This window comes from Ictalurus punctatus, chromosome 11, assembly GCF_001660625.3.
Source record: "Ictalurus punctatus breed USDA103 chromosome 11, Coco_2.0, whole genome shotgun sequence".
In the NCBI taxonomy this organism is placed as follows: Eukaryota; Metazoa; Chordata; class Actinopteri; order Siluriformes; family Ictaluridae; genus Ictalurus; species Ictalurus punctatus.
Genome location: NC_030426.2, coordinates 9409294 through 9425015, shown reverse-complemented (window position 1 = coordinate 9425015; position 15722 = coordinate 9409294). Strand labels below are relative to the sequence as shown.

The window sequence follows — 15722 nt, the reverse complement described above, 5'->3', positions numbered from 1 at the left end:
AGTGAAATGTACCTGTCACTCAAGCTAATAATCCTACAGTAAGCTGTCATGATTAGTCATACTGGATGCACATGCTGTTTTCCAGGCAATCAGGAAATGACGCCACACATTTATATATGCTTTATTGCATATGGATATCCATATGTAATCATGGAAAATATCCCCAGGCTACTAGAGAAATGTAAATAAAGAAATCTAGAGATAATGTGAGAGAGAGAAAGTGAGGGAGAAATCTACAGTATAAGGATAATTGAAGACAGCTGTCTCTGTCCATCTTGATGTGCTTTGATCCAATGTATACAGTCTGTCTTAATGGAAATCATAATGGTAGTCATCTTAATGGAAATCTATTGAAGTGAGTGAAAGAAAAAATATCTGTAAAGTAGGCATTGTTGCCATGGTACCAAGCAGAATATGCATGTGTTGCCTGTGGTAGGTTGAGCTCTCAAGTGTACCACTATTGATTAATGTCTAAATCTCAGAGTGGCTATGCATTTGCATAGTTATCTCTTGCAGTTGGGACTGGCTAATGCCCCAATCGAGGCCTTGGCTGATACCAGTGAAGAGGAAATAGCTGCTGAATGTTCACTGAAGCAAATAATCCCTTCACTTGTGTAGAAAGAAATCCAGTAAAAGTACTTTTTCCTTGGAGTATTTTAATGTGTGTTTTGGAGGCTTGTTCCACTTTCACAATAAAAGAAGTTGCAAGATTGCAAGGTTTCCAGCAGGGGCTTGTGACCATAGATTTTGTTGGGGCATAAATAGCGACATAGTCTCAAACAAAATTAAATCGAGACTCTAACACACTTGGAAGGTCTTATCTAGTAAAATTTTAGAGTGACCCCATAATAGGTAGTTGAGAATCAGCAATATACTGTACAGACATCCGTCTTACAGTCTAGAAGCTCATTTTGACAGGTTTTCGCAAGATTTCCAACCCATCTACATCCTCCCAAAAACCACACAAAAGACCTATAACTAGTCCAAGACACATTTTTCTTCTTTTGCTGAGTGGGGCAACAAGTATATCACATGTATTTCTGATTTACAGACATTATCCACTACATAATTATTTTCTGTACATCATAAGCACACTGTATGTCCCTATACTTTGCCATTTTGCAGAAATGTATTACATTTAATTACAATTATTTGCTATAAAACAAGATCTTGTCCGTGGAATATTTTTAAACCAGCCCAATCTGGCAACCTTATCATTAACCATTGTATGTGCTCCTCCTCCTCCCCTGAAAATGTTCACAGAGCAAGCATGGGGCGGTGCAAATCTTGACTCTATGGATCGCTATTAATGCTTATTGCAGGTCCCATTTTTTGACCATTACTGGAGTAGTAACTCTATGGAAGCTCAGTGGGGCTGTGCGTGCATTTCCCCACGATAGCACAATATCTATAAATGAACAAATCACTGGGAAATCAGTTTATATCTGTCAAATATAAAGAATTGAATTGTTATTCACTCAAAAGGGGTAATTAGTGGCACATTATCACTGCATTGGGACAGAATGGTGCAAGGTCAGAACTCAACAATGATTATGCATGCTCAGTTTTGCTCTTCCTCAAAAGCCAGATCCCAGATTCACTGTGACAGGGTGGTTTACCTTGAAGTGAATATATTCCACTGACCTCAGTTAGGGGTTTAAATTCGAGCTGTTCTGCACTATGATACCAGTTCCCTCCATTCCTTAAGTTAGATTGCCACAGCATACGGTTGTGCTGAGAAATGAATCGCTGATTCATACTGATTCATAAGAATCACAGATGATGTTTAATCGATTATTGGAGAGTGAAATGTACCTGTCACTCAAGCTAATAATCCTACAGTAAGCTGTCATGATTAGTCATACTGGATGCACATGCTGTTTTCCAGGCAATCAAGAAATAACACCACACATTATTTATGCTTTATTGCATATGGTTATCCATATGTAATCATGGTATTAACTCCAAGCTATTAGAGAAATGTAAAGAAAGAAATCTAGAGGTAACATGAGAGAGAGAAAGTGAGGGAGAATTGAATTGAGCTGCCTCTGTCCATGTTGATGTGATTTGATCCACTGCATACAGTCTGTTTTAATGGACATGGGGCAGTGCAAATTTGACTCTATGGATTGCTGTTAGTGTTTGTTACAGGTCCCATTTTTGACCATTGGTGGAATAGTAACTCTATGGAAGCCCAGTGGGGCAGTGCAAATGAGCAAATCACTGTGAAATCAGTTTATATCTGTCAAATATAAAACAATAAAATTGTTATTCACTCAACAGGGGTAATTAGTATTTAAACAGATTTATTTTTTTTATTATTATCTATTCTATCAATTTACCAATATTCCAGGCTCTTAAAGTAGAATAGGATGAATTTAGGAAAAAGAAGAGCTAAGAGCAACTATTCAACTATGTGCCCTATTGGGTGATAACATTTATTTTATTAATTAAAGTGTTTTTATTTATTCTTTTTTTTTGGTTGCGTAGACTAGTAGTTTAATGTATTCAGTAGTCACCGCTTTGGCGATATTGACTAGTTGGAGGAATGGGAAAAAACATAGAGGCAGATGGCAAAGTAATGCAGGCAGATGGTTAAAAAAGCCATCAAAATGTAATATTTGCACAATTTTAGTCACCTCTGATAAAATAAATAAATAAATAAATAAAAGCATCAGAAATATTTGGCTTGGCATTGCCATTTGCTTGCCATGTCTCTTCTTGCAATTTCTCCAGATCCTTGTCTCCCTGGCCATCTTCCAAATCCAGAAGAGATATGTCTTGCCTTGTCTATCTGTCTACCTTAATATACAAATCACTCCCCTGCCTCTCTGTAGTGCTTTGCATTGTGTCATGTGTTTGTGTTATGTGTCATGCATTGTCTCATATTTCTCTCTATCTCTATCTCTCTCTCTCTCTCTCTCTCTCTCTCTCTCTCTCTCTCTCTCTCTCTGTCTCTCTCTCAGAGGGAAGTGAGGAGTGGAGGAGGCCGGTGCCCAGCTACACTCAGTCTAACAGCAGCAGCAGTGTCACTCGTGGAGGTGGCAGCAGCAGTAGCGATCTTGTTCGCACCTGGAGTTCTCTCTCCAGAGACGACAGCCTCGAACCCCTACCATACAACTGGGAGATGGCCTACACTGAAACGGGCATGGTCTACTTTATTGAGTAAGGCTGACTCTGTATACTGTATATGAGTGTGGTGTATGGTGCAGCATTAGGACACCAGGGTCCCCAATTCAATCCTGAGCTCAGGTTACTAACCTTTTCCTTTAAAATTGAAAGGATAAGGAACTTGGTTTTGATTTCAGTTTTGTGTAGTATATAAACTTAATCTCAATTTTCTGTAGAGCATTGTTGGAATGTCTGTGTTTGGTTATCTTGTTATTTAACCAGAGGTTTATTTTATGATTGAGCAATACCAGTAATGCTAGTGATGTAATATAATTGATCACAGTGAGGATTCTCCAACCATTAATATCTTAATAGCCTAAAGCATGCGGTGTACTGTAGTGAACAACACCAATGGACATAATTACAATACAATGCAACATTGTGAAACAGTGACAAAAGGATGACGAATAACATATTAAACACTAGTTTTATGTCAGAATGCTGCTTTATGTCACACACTATGCCTGACCAAATATAATACACTTAAATTTGGAAATACATGCAGAATGTATTTCTAAATTGGTCTCTTCACTTCACTGATCACTGTCTGCCACAGTGGTGGGGAAATAATTGCTAACTAACTCAGATTCAGATTACCAGTGTCAGATTAATATGAATTCATTAGGTTTGTGTCCATTTCACTATGGCACATGTCAGGCATATCAAAGCATGGCATTTATTTTGTGAGAAAAGGACATTAAGCTAGCAAGGTTTTTGACAGCTTTAGGCAGACTGACTGCATCTACTGGTGCATGTGTTAAACTGGCATCTCAAACAAAATGATCTTCTAACAGCCAAAGCAAGGTTAGAAGTTGCATAAAAATTATTTTCATGTCATTTTAGTAAGTTTTCTATGGCATATTACTGTTTTTAAAGTAGAGAACTCAAATTATAGTGGGTTACAAGTAAACTGTCCAGGGTGGTATATCACTAGGACCAGATTTGAGCAACCTGGTTCTAATATATAAGTAGCAAAGTGTAAAGTGTATAAGTGTAAAGGTCCATTATACAGTTGTGCGTTTGTGTTCTTTTTAGTGGATCTTGTCTTTGATGAGAACAGTAGAGAGCAGCAGAGAAGCAGTCAGTAAGTGAGCAGGAGTAAATTTAGTCCACATTGTGGCCCAGATGTTCTCTAATGAACAGAGAGAGCGGTGTGTGTGTGTGTGTGTGTGTGTGTGTGTGTGTGTGTGTGTGTGTGTGTGTGTGCATGTACATGCTCATAAATATTTCAGGATTTCCAACAACTTCCCAAATTATTAACAGCATTAATATCAGGGAGCTACATTAGCAGGTCAGTTAACATCGCATCTCAGTGTTTGGCCTTCATCAGTGTTAGTGAATTGCTTTACAGCATTTTAAAATGTTTGACATTTCTGTAAATTTTAATAAGTAACACAAGCATTTGCTATAGTAGGGGTACATTTTGGGCTATATTTTGATGCATAAATCTGCTCTCACTTTGATCACACCATAAGCACAAGCAGAAATTTGCATGAGAGAGATTTGCATGACTGGCATAACAATACAATTCTTATGCAGAGGATTTGATAGTGTGTCAGAGGAGTATGATAGTGTGTCAGAGAAATATGATATTATAACTCCAATTCCAAAAAGGTTGGGACGATGTGTAAAATGTAAACAAAAACAGAATTCAATGATTTGGAAATCTCATAAACCGATATGTTATTCACAATAAAACATAGAAACATATCAAATGTTTAAACTGAGGAAATGTACCATTTTAAGAAAAAAAATAAGGTAATTTTTAGATTTCATAGCCGCAGCACGTCTCAAAATAGTTGGGACGGGGGCAACAAAAGGCTGGAAAAGTAAGAGTTACTAAAAAGAAACAGTTGGAGGAAGATTTTGCAACTAATTAGCTTAATTGGCAACAGGTCACTAACATGACTGGGTATAAAAAGAGTATCTTTGAGAGGCAGAGTCTCTCAGAAATAAAGATGGGCAGAGGTTCACCAATCTGCGAAAAACTGCGTCTACAAATTGTGGAACAATTTCAGAATAATTTTCCTCAACATAAATCTCACCATCTACAGTGCATAATATCATCAAAAGATTCTGAGGATCTAGAGAAATCTGTGCACAAGGGACAAGAGTGAAAATCAATATTGCACACCCATGACCTTTGTGCCCTCAGGCGGCACTGCATTAAAAACAGGCATGATTCTGTAATGGAAATCACTCCATGGGCTCAGAAAGGGACCATGCAGCTTTTTTTTTTTATCAGTGCTCAGTTCAAAAGCATGCATCTCTGATGGTATGGGGGTGCATTAGTGGAATGGGCAGTTTGCACATCTGGAAAGGCACCATCAATGCTGAAAGGTATATACAGGTTTTAGAGCAACATATGCTTCCATCCAGATGACGTATGAACTGGCCTAAACTGAACTGAACTGGCCTGCCTGCAGTCCAGACCTTTCACCAATTGAAAACATTTGGCACATCATGAAATAAAAAAATACCACAAGGAAGACCCAGGACTGTTGAGCAGCTAGAATCCTGTATCAGACACGAATGAGACAACCTTCCACAGCCAAAACGTCAGCAACTGGTTTCCTCAGTTTCCAGACGTATACGAACTGATGTTAAAAGAAGAGGCAATGCTACTTTTTTGAGCCATGTTGCTGCCATCAAATTCAAAATTACCTTATTTTCCCCTTAAAATGCTTCATTTCCTCAGTTTAAACATTTGATATGTTTTCTGTGTTCTAGTGTGAATAAAGTATGGGTTTATGAGATTTTACACATTTTACACAGCATCCCAACTTTTTTGGAATTGGGGTTGTATATGAAATTAATATAATAGTATGTGAGAGGAGTATGAAATATGCGAGGAATATGATACTATATGTTATATGAAAGAAGTATAACAGTATGTGAGATGAGTATGTTATTAAGTGAGAGGAGTATGATAGTTTGCAAGTGGAGTATGATATATGAAAGAAATACAATAGTATGTGAGAGGAGAATGCTATTATGTGAGAAGAATATTATAGTATGTCCATGGAGTATGATATTATATGAAAAAAATATAATAGCATGTGAGAGGAGTATGATAGCTACCGGTGGAGTATGATATTATATGAAATGGATATAACAGTATGCGAGAGATGTATGATAATATGTGAGAGGTGCATGATAGTATGCGAGAGATGTATGATAGTATGCGAGAGGTGTATGATAGTATGTGAGAGGTGTATGATAGTATGCGAGAGGTGTATGATAGTATGTGAGAGGTGTATGATAGTATGCGAGAGGTGTATGATAGTATGCGAGAGGTGTATGATAGTATGCGAGAGGTATATGATAGTATGCGAGAGGTGTATGATAGTATGCGAGAGGTATATGATAGTATGTGAGAGGTGTATGATAGTATGCGAGAGGTGCATGATAGTATGCGAGATAGTGTGTGAGAGGTGTATGATAGTATGCGAGAGATGTATGATAGTATGCGAGAGGTGTATGATAGTATGTGAGAGGTGTATGATAGTATGCGAGAGATGTATGATAGCTTGTGAGAGGTGTATGATAATATGTGCTCATTTGTAAGTCGCTTTGGATAAAAGCGTCTGCTAAATGAAAAATGTAAAATGTTGAATATGATAGTATGTGACAGGTGTATGATAGTATGTGAGAGGTGTATGATAGTATACGTAAGGTGTATGATAGTATGCGAGAGGTGTATGATAGTATGCGAGAGGTGTATGATAGTATGTGAGAGGTGTTTTATAGTATGCGAGAGGTGTATGATAGTATGCGAGAGGTGTATGATAGTATGCGAGAGATGTATGCTCGTATGCAAGAGGTGTATGCTAGTATGCGAGAAGTGTTTTATAGTATGCAAGAGGTGTATGATAGTATGCGAGAGGTGTATGATAGTATGCGAGATAGTATGTGAGAGGTGTATGATAGTATGCGAGAGGTGTATGATAGTATGCGAGAGGTGTATGATAGTATGCGAGAGGTGTATGATAGTATGCGAGAGGTGTATGATAGTTTGCAGGAACGTTTGATGGTGTATGTGAGAAATAATGGTGGTGTGTGTGTTTGACAGTTTGACATATGTTATTGTTCTCCTAGTAATGCCTGTTTTTCTGTTCATTAGTGAGCCTTATGCACACAGGGTCTTTCTTACCCTGTTCCTTATTTCTGGTGAGGTGCATTAACAAGTCAGAACTCACTTCAGTGTGTGTGTAGGCTTAATGAATGTTATTGTTTTGTAATATATAAAGCTGAAAATATTTCTGAAATATGCCTGGAAACGTAAAGAAATAATTCCAAAATTTGCTATTTGCAATAATAAAGTTAGAGTTTTGGTTTATGATTTGATCACAAGATAGGCACAAGCAGCAAATTTGTAGAAGATTTGCACAGCAGACATTATAACTGACATGATACAATTTTCCATCAAATCTGGCTGTTGGGAAAAGAAAGGAAATATGTTAGGGAACATATTACCAATTATGACATATATGTGCATATACTGGGGAATATATCATGTTTACCTATAGAAACAGATGGTTATTTCTGTTTTCTTTTTTACTTACTACTTACTTTCTTTCCACTAGGAAGGTTACTTAAATATATGTTAGATCCAATAAATACTTCTAATTTCAAATTATGTCTCTGTATTGTTTGTTCTGCAGTCATAACACAAAATCTACCACATGGCTGGACCCTCGTCTTGTCAAGAAAGCTAAACCACCTGAAAAGTGTGAGGATGGAGGTAATTCTCTCTCTCTCTCTCTCTCTCTCTCTCTCTCTCTCTCTCTCTCTCTCTCTCTCTCTCTCTCTCTCTGTCCTTTAGACATATACTGGATGTTTTTTTTTATGAGGACTGGATGATTGTGACATTATCCTATCATTGTGAGGACATTTGTTTTTGTCATTATGAAGGGCTGAAGACACACACACACACACACACACACACACACACACACACACACACACACACACACACACAATATTAATAGTGAATGTGAGTGAATGTACCTACAAAAAAAGTATCATAAAAATACCATAGTAAACTCATGCGATTGTTATTTTTATTTCTTTTTGGAAATGTCATGGTAAATGCCAGGGTATATTTTAAGAACCTTGGTATTTGTGGAAAGTACTGTGCATGGACGCTTGAAGGTGGTAGAATTTTAAGAAGTATAAATGTGGCATGAGTTATGACGTTACGCCCCAATGATATTCAGATAATTTTTCTTTTAACAGAGAATGTGTGCTGATTAGAATACGTATACTCCAACATGACTGAGTTATTGAGTCAGAAGGTGTTGATTTATTTTCTGTAGCATCTGAAAATTTATGATTGTAACGTAATTGATAGGTTTTATATTAATGCACTTGTTCAAACTTGTGCAAACCGCTGTGGTGTAAGAGGCAACTAACTATGTGTAGATGTGTAAACATCTAACTAAAACACTTAAATAAAAAATGACATACACAGTAACTCAAAACAACAAAACAGTATTAAGCACTTGCATTAAGGCACACTCAACATAGTCACACATGCACGCACACTCAAAAGTTGCACAAAACACAAAATAGGATTGTCTGAAACTTGTGTGCTTGTTGGGATTTGACTGGCACCCATGAGGAAAACAACTTTTAAAAGAGCCAAAAGGTTTCCTTTTAATTTCTGAAGATGAGGTTACAGATGGATTTAGGTATAGCATAGCATCAGTTAGCATCATTAATAATTAAGTCAATGGAAGGTCCTCACAAGGTTAGTAAGACAACGTGTATGTGTGTATCTATATGTGGGGTAAATTGTGCACATCAGTGGACACACACACAGTGCTACACAAAAACGTGCATGCATGCAAACACACCCACCACTAACACATTTAGAGATTAAAAAAAAATTGGATATAATAATTAAGTCTTCAAAAGAGTGTATGTAAATGCACATAGGTGTGTTTTTGCACAGAGCCCTATTGTGTGTGAGTGTTGTGTATTTCCATGACTGCTTACTTTAGAAGTCATTCATCATCTGTTCCTCAGAGCTTCCATACGGCTGGGAGGAGATTGAGGACGCACAATACGGCACATACTATGTTGAGTAAGTACGCTCAGTCTCCAGCTGTTTCTTTTTATCTTTTAAACACCCACCCACCCACACACACCCATACTCACACAACATTTCATCTATATACTGTAAAAGTCTTTTGTATGCAAGCATCAAGGAAATAGTGAGACTTGCTACATATGATGTATCCTGGTTGTTCATTCTCATAACTCTCCCATGATCCTTTGCTGATTTTTCTCTCTTTTTTTTTTGTGGTGCAGTCACATAAACCAAAAAACCCAATTTGAGAATCCGGTTGTAGAAGCAAAGAAGAAACTTGCGCAGGAGGCTGCAGCTGCAGCACAGTGCCAAAAGGGGGCAGCATCTGCTCCAGGTAAACACCCATTGTCTCACACAGTTAAGTACAAGCCCACTGTTTCCGAATGTAAAAAAAAATGAAAGATGTACTTCTTTTTCATAATTTATTTACAAGTAAAAAGAAATCCAGTTGGCAAAATGTTAAATGTGATCATCTTCAACAATACAACAGTCCAAAACATTAGATCTAATCAGCAGAGAAATATTTTTGAAAAGACCCAAAAGCAACAATTACATTCCTTGCTTTGTTCTTCTCTACATGCATATGATGTGTATTGATGACACAGTGCACAATCTGTCTGAAATTTCTTTAATGGTAGCCTATCACCATGTATTGCCATATTCATTCCATAATCAATGAAGCTACAATCAATACCAGAATTATTGGCATTTTCTTTGAAACTGAGCAAAAATGTGTCTCTGTGTGAAAGGGAGTGTAAGATAAATGGAAGACTGACTAATAGTAAGTTCAATTATATCTCTGTCATTCTTTTCCGCTTTCATGCACACATCTCTTTTGCCTTCTTTTTACACTCTTACCCAGGGTCGTAGGAGCGATTTTGGATCTAGGGAGGATGCTGAAATGCTAGGGGGGTTCGGGGGCATGCCCCCCCCCAAATTTAAAAAAAAATAAAATAAAGCACTTAAATGCTCATGTCTAATGACTTTTGGAACAAAATGTACTAATTAGTGTGGCTGTAAGAGAGTATTTGCAGTGACAGAAGTACATGTTGAATTGTGGGTGCAATCCTGTGAGGATTGCAGTTTCTGTTGGTGAGTTGAAGCTGTGAGTATTATTTGGAGGCTATTTTGCTATAGAAAAAAACATTCCATTGTCCAGTTTTCTTGCTGGATGACAGTGTGACCTACTATGACAGTTCTTGATGCAGCAGCACTGCCCCATGGAGACGTTTTCCAGAATCACAAAAGAAAATGAAAACACAGTCTCCAGCTCATAGCTCCAACTCACCAACAATGGGAGCGATCCTCACACAATAGGGCCCCCGTGCCAAACATCCAACATGGTGTGACGTGAACTAGCTGGATAACTGGTAGCTGTCCATGCAACTTACAAGCTTGTCCTACTCAGTCTTTTCTTCTCCTATGACCTGCTGTTCATCGTCCTCTGTCCTCTTCCTCTTAAAATATTGAAGGATGCTCATCTCTGTGTGAACATTTTGACTAACGTTACCATTACATCATTTATAGACATGTAACAGTGGCACATATACAGAATTTTGGTGTGCTAGCTAGCTTGCAAACGTATGCATATTTGACAGTTTCATAGGCTAAATAATTATTTCGACAACAAAATTGTCGATCAAATCCAGCAAACAATCAGCAATTTCATGGGCTGAAATAGCTATATCATCCTACCTCAAATACAAAGTGGTAAATCTTTCATCTGTAGTGTGCTCAAGAGCATCTGAATGCTGTGTCATAACCGCCCTCACCTCAGGATGCGAGTTTTTTCTTCCATGGATGGTCATGGAATATTTGAGTCATCTTCAATGAATACATTCCACTTTCATTGAGTAAGAGTGGCCACCTCTGAGTGGCAAAATCCATACTACGTTTTGCTTGTTACCTTGCATTGTTACAGTTACCTTTGGAAACTGTCCAGCTCAGAAATCCTCAGAGACAGGCAGGCAATCTGAAATAAAATTTGAGATTAGGAAAAAGTAGGGGGGAGTAGGGGGGAGACAAAACCTAGATTTTGAAACGATCGCTCCTATGCCCATGCTCTTACCTCCTCTTGTTCCTACTTGTCTGAGAGAGGAATCTTACTGATCACATACAATAGACAGACTCATTTGCCCAAATGAAGACATGAAGACAAGCTTTGTTCATCACTGTTTATTGTTTTATTGCACTCCCATTGTGTTGACATTATAAGGTCATTATTTCCACAGACTTTGTATCACATAGTCCTGACTGGTTGGGAGGGGAAACTGTCTGCGTTTGCACAATCACAGAACTGCCCTTCCTCATTTTCAGTTCACAGCTAAAGACTAAATGACCTGGCTAGATTGGGTCAGCTTCCTGGAAAATCAGATTACGTAGAAAGTTCCTTTTATTAGATTCCTATGTAAGAGTGTTTACTGAAATGCTGATCATAAGCAAAATGAAAAAAAAAAATGTCTGAGTAGGGTCATTTTTATTGTTCGTCCTTTCCTTCTGCGTTTATTAGCCATTTTGTCAAACATCATCTGTGACACTGATGTTTGGGGAAATAAATTAATGTGAATAAAATGAGACAATGGGTCATTTTAAATGCTTATTATTAAGCCCAAATACATGCTCTTCAGTGTCCTTTTGTGGGACATTTAACTGGTCCCAATGAGAACCTGCTGTTCCTATTGAAAAAAACTTCAGCTTGAACAACATTGCAACTTTGTTTTGGTTGTGGTTCTGTCTCCGTCATCTGGTCTGTTACCCGTTGTGTTCACATGTTTTGTGTTAGTGCTTGACTATTTTGTCCATTTATCCTCTGGTTATGTCTAGAACTTTGCCTGCTTGATTTATGGATTATCCTGGATAATGTCTGCGTGTGCTCCTGGATTGCTCACTACAAATACTACAGGAGCATGTTACATTAGTTCTAGCATAGCATTAACTAACTACATTAATAATTGTCAGTTTAAGATCCTCATAAGGATAGTAAGTGTGTGTGTGTGTGTGTGTGTGTGTGTGTGTGTGTGTGTGTGTGTGTGTGTGTGTGTGTGTGTGTGAGAAAGAGAGAGAGAGAGAGAGAGAGAGAGAGAGAGAAAGAGAAAGAAAGAAAGAGATAGAGGCCAGGTTTGTGAGGTCCTGTCAGGACAAAAGAGTAACCAGTGGAACAGTACCACCAACCACACAATAACATCAACAGGCATACAGTGATTAGAAACATTTGTGTGATAAAGCAAAGCATTGTGTGTGTGTGTTTTTTTTTTTTTCTTAAATTGTGTGTAAATGTGTATGTCTGTAATTTAATGTTACCAGTGCTTTGGCAATGTAAAGCCTTTTACCATGCCAATAAAGCTTCTTGAATCTTGAATCTTGAGAGAGAGGGGGGGGGTTCTTTAAACACTACTAGCTAACATAAGAAGCAAATATAAATGGCAGTATTTGGGGATTCAGGATGTCTGGGGCTGTGTGGTAATGAATTATCTCATTTGCAGTGTCATAAAGCCAAGTGTTATAATGGATTTGTTTATAACACCAGCTGGGTGAAGCACTTTGTTTGTTTAATTATAGGTCAGTCAAGCATAAAAAAGCTATCATCGGGAGCCAGAGCTTTCTAATGCATCTCACACTCTTGTATTTGTCTCTGCTTCTGTTTAGTTAAGCAATAAATGCTTAAGCTGTAAAAGCTATAAATTCATGTTGTTATTGTCCTGTCAAAATCATCATATCAGAAAATATACAACAAGAAAAGGAAGATTTGAATGGAATTCTTTCTAATTATTTCTCTAGGTGGTGAAGGGGGAACTCCAGGTTTCACTCGTGATCCTACTCAGTTGAAGGGCGAGTTATATCATACAGCTTTGAAAAAGAGTGCTCAGGGCTTTGGTTTCACCATCATTGGTGGAGACCGACCTGATGAGTTCCTGCAGGTGAAGAATGTCCTGGCAGATGGACCAGCTGCACAAGACAATAAGATGGCCTCTGGTGAGGGAGAGCACTACACCTAAAAACACAAAATGGATGAAGCAAAGATGTCCCCAGTGCCCCTGATGATATCTATGTGTTTGTTCATTAAAGGAATATCTCATTGAATTTAACCTTATCTCTATCTGTCACACATGTAGATTTTGGCCAAATACCATGGGCAGGAATTTCCCCATACTGAGCAAAGAATGAAAGACCTATTCGATCAGAAAACACATATATAATGGAAAGTTATGGGCAGTTATTGAATTCTGTCAATAAATGTTTAATATGTATTTAGGAAAGGCCAATTCAGATCTACAGCTATTACACTCTAACAATACAAATGCTAAGATATAAAATCTTATCATTATAGGATTATATATAATATAATAAGATATGAGAATGTCTTACTAAAGCTGTTCTTAATCCAATGTTACAATGCTGGAGCAATACAGTTAATAGCAATTTCAGTTACATTTTAAGTTATGTTTTAAGTTTATTCTCCATACACCATCAGAGCCACACAACTACACTGATAATATAAAGCACTAATTTCGAGGAAATATTAATACTTAACAGAATAATTATCAGAAATGCCATTATCTATAACTATGTGTTTGTTGGCTCAAATTTAGCCTATTACCCAAAAACATTTAAAATTCAACTTAGAAGCCAATACTCACATCTACCTCTGAGCCCAGTTGGAGATAGAAAAAATACACCAGCCGTGAGTGAGAAGAAGCAAGGGTCCAGCTTTATTGTTCCATTCCACCACACGAGATCCACACCAATGAGAATTCTCAGAAGTGATCCCAATACCCTGAGCTTAAGCTCCAGTATTTATACTGTATTTACACACTAGATAACCCATATGTTTCCAGAAAAGGCCTATTTCACTTACACATAGAATCAGAACCCAGGCATTTCTAATAACCCAGAAAATAAAAACCCAGCGTTTTGAATTACATAGAGAATCAGAAACCAGAATTCTCAATTACCTAGGTGGTCAGAAACCAGGATTCTCAATTACCTAGGGAAATAAAATGACGTAGACAAGACGACTAAACAACCGGGAGGGACCTTGGTCTTATCGTTATCTCGAGGGGGGGGCAGTTTGACCCAGCCACCCTTATAACTGGCTCTATTCATGGTTCTCTAAAAATTAAGGCTTTCCTTGCGAGACGAGAATCTTCACCATCTGAATCATGAGTAAGTTATATTTTTCTATTTTTCCTGTATTTCTCGTTTATAATTTATTTTCATATTTGCACTATATTTCTTATTTTATATATATTTATACTACTTGAAAAGCGGTTTACTGTACTTCCAACTTCTTAATATCATTACAGTTCTACTGTCCTGCATATCCTACTATTCTGTTTTTTATAGAGTTTCTCTATTACTATAAGATATTATTAAAGTTATTCATGTGTGTGTATGAGGAAGAGAGAGTGTGTGCGTATGTTGTGTCTACTTGCCCGCCCTTGACTGTACGAGTGTGTGTGTGTGTGTGTTTTTAGCACTCCTCAGCTCGTACACTTCTTTCGACTTTTTGACTAACAACCCATAAAGATCTTTAAAGTGTTTCACCACTCTATCCACCTCTGACTAAAACCGCTTCTGTATGTCTAGGTGCCGGTGCCCGTCGTCAGTCCCCTCTCTCTCCGTTACTGGACCTGGATCTGGATCTGGATCTGGACACTCATTACCAGCTTGTGCATCTCACGGCTGATATCATGATGCTACTTAACTATCTTCGCAGCACCCCCCCTAAGAATAGAGACCCGGGGTTCCCCCCTCTTCTTCACGAACGTGCGTGTTGACGCCTCTACACAGTCAGAACCAGAACCCCCCTCTAGCTTCCAATCCGAGGATGATGTTGTCTTCTCTGATCCGGGCCCCGACCATCCGTCCCTCTTCTCACCCACCAGTCCGCCCGACTCTCAGTGGTCCGTTCACTTCACCCACCCTGATTTCCCCATGTCCCCAGGACGCACCCCATTTTCTTCCCCCTCTTACTCTCCTCCAGACTACGCACCCACCCGTCCTGCGAATCACCAATAAAATTACATATTTACTCATACTCAGTCTCCCTTGTGTTTATTTCATGTCATTTTTATCCACAACATGTTTCACATAAACATTTATTGACTGACACTGCAACTGCTTTTGGACTTTTATTATAAGTGAGGTTTTTCTGTACTTGCTGAAAATTCTTGTGTGTTAATTGCATACAGACTATAAACAAAAGTCTGTTGACACCTGACTATCATACCCATATGTGTATTTTCCCCAAACCGTTGCCACAAAGTTGAAAGCACACAATTGTAAAGATTGTCTTTGTATGCTGTAGGATTACAATGTCCCTTCACTGGAACTAAGGGGCCTGAACCTGTTCCAGCATGACAGTGCCCCTGCAAGGTCCATGAAGACATGGCTTACTAAGGTTGGAGTGGAAAAACTGAGCCCTGACCGCAACCCCACTGAACACCACTGACTGTGT

General features: G+C 38.2%; 1 protein-coding gene across 4 annotated transcripts in view; it reads left to right on the top strand.

The window, feature by feature from the left end:
• The window catches only part of LOC108272162 (membrane-associated guanylate kinase, WW and PDZ domain-containing protein 3), a 135165-nt gene that overhangs the window by 98563 nt on the left and 20880 nt on the right, over positions 1-15722 (top strand). For all 4 annotated transcript variants that reach the window (XM_017480404.3, XM_017480403.3, XM_017480406.3 and 1 more), the window contains exons 5-9: positions 2967-3165; positions 7836-7915; positions 9202-9259; positions 9487-9599; positions 13043-13237. In XM_017480404.3, coding sequence (XP_017335893.1) covers positions 2967-3165; positions 7836-7915; positions 9202-9259; positions 9487-9599; positions 13043-13237 — 645 coding nt within the window. The remainder of the gene's footprint in view (positions 1-2966; positions 3166-7835; positions 7916-9201; positions 9260-9486; positions 9600-13042; positions 13238-15722) is intronic.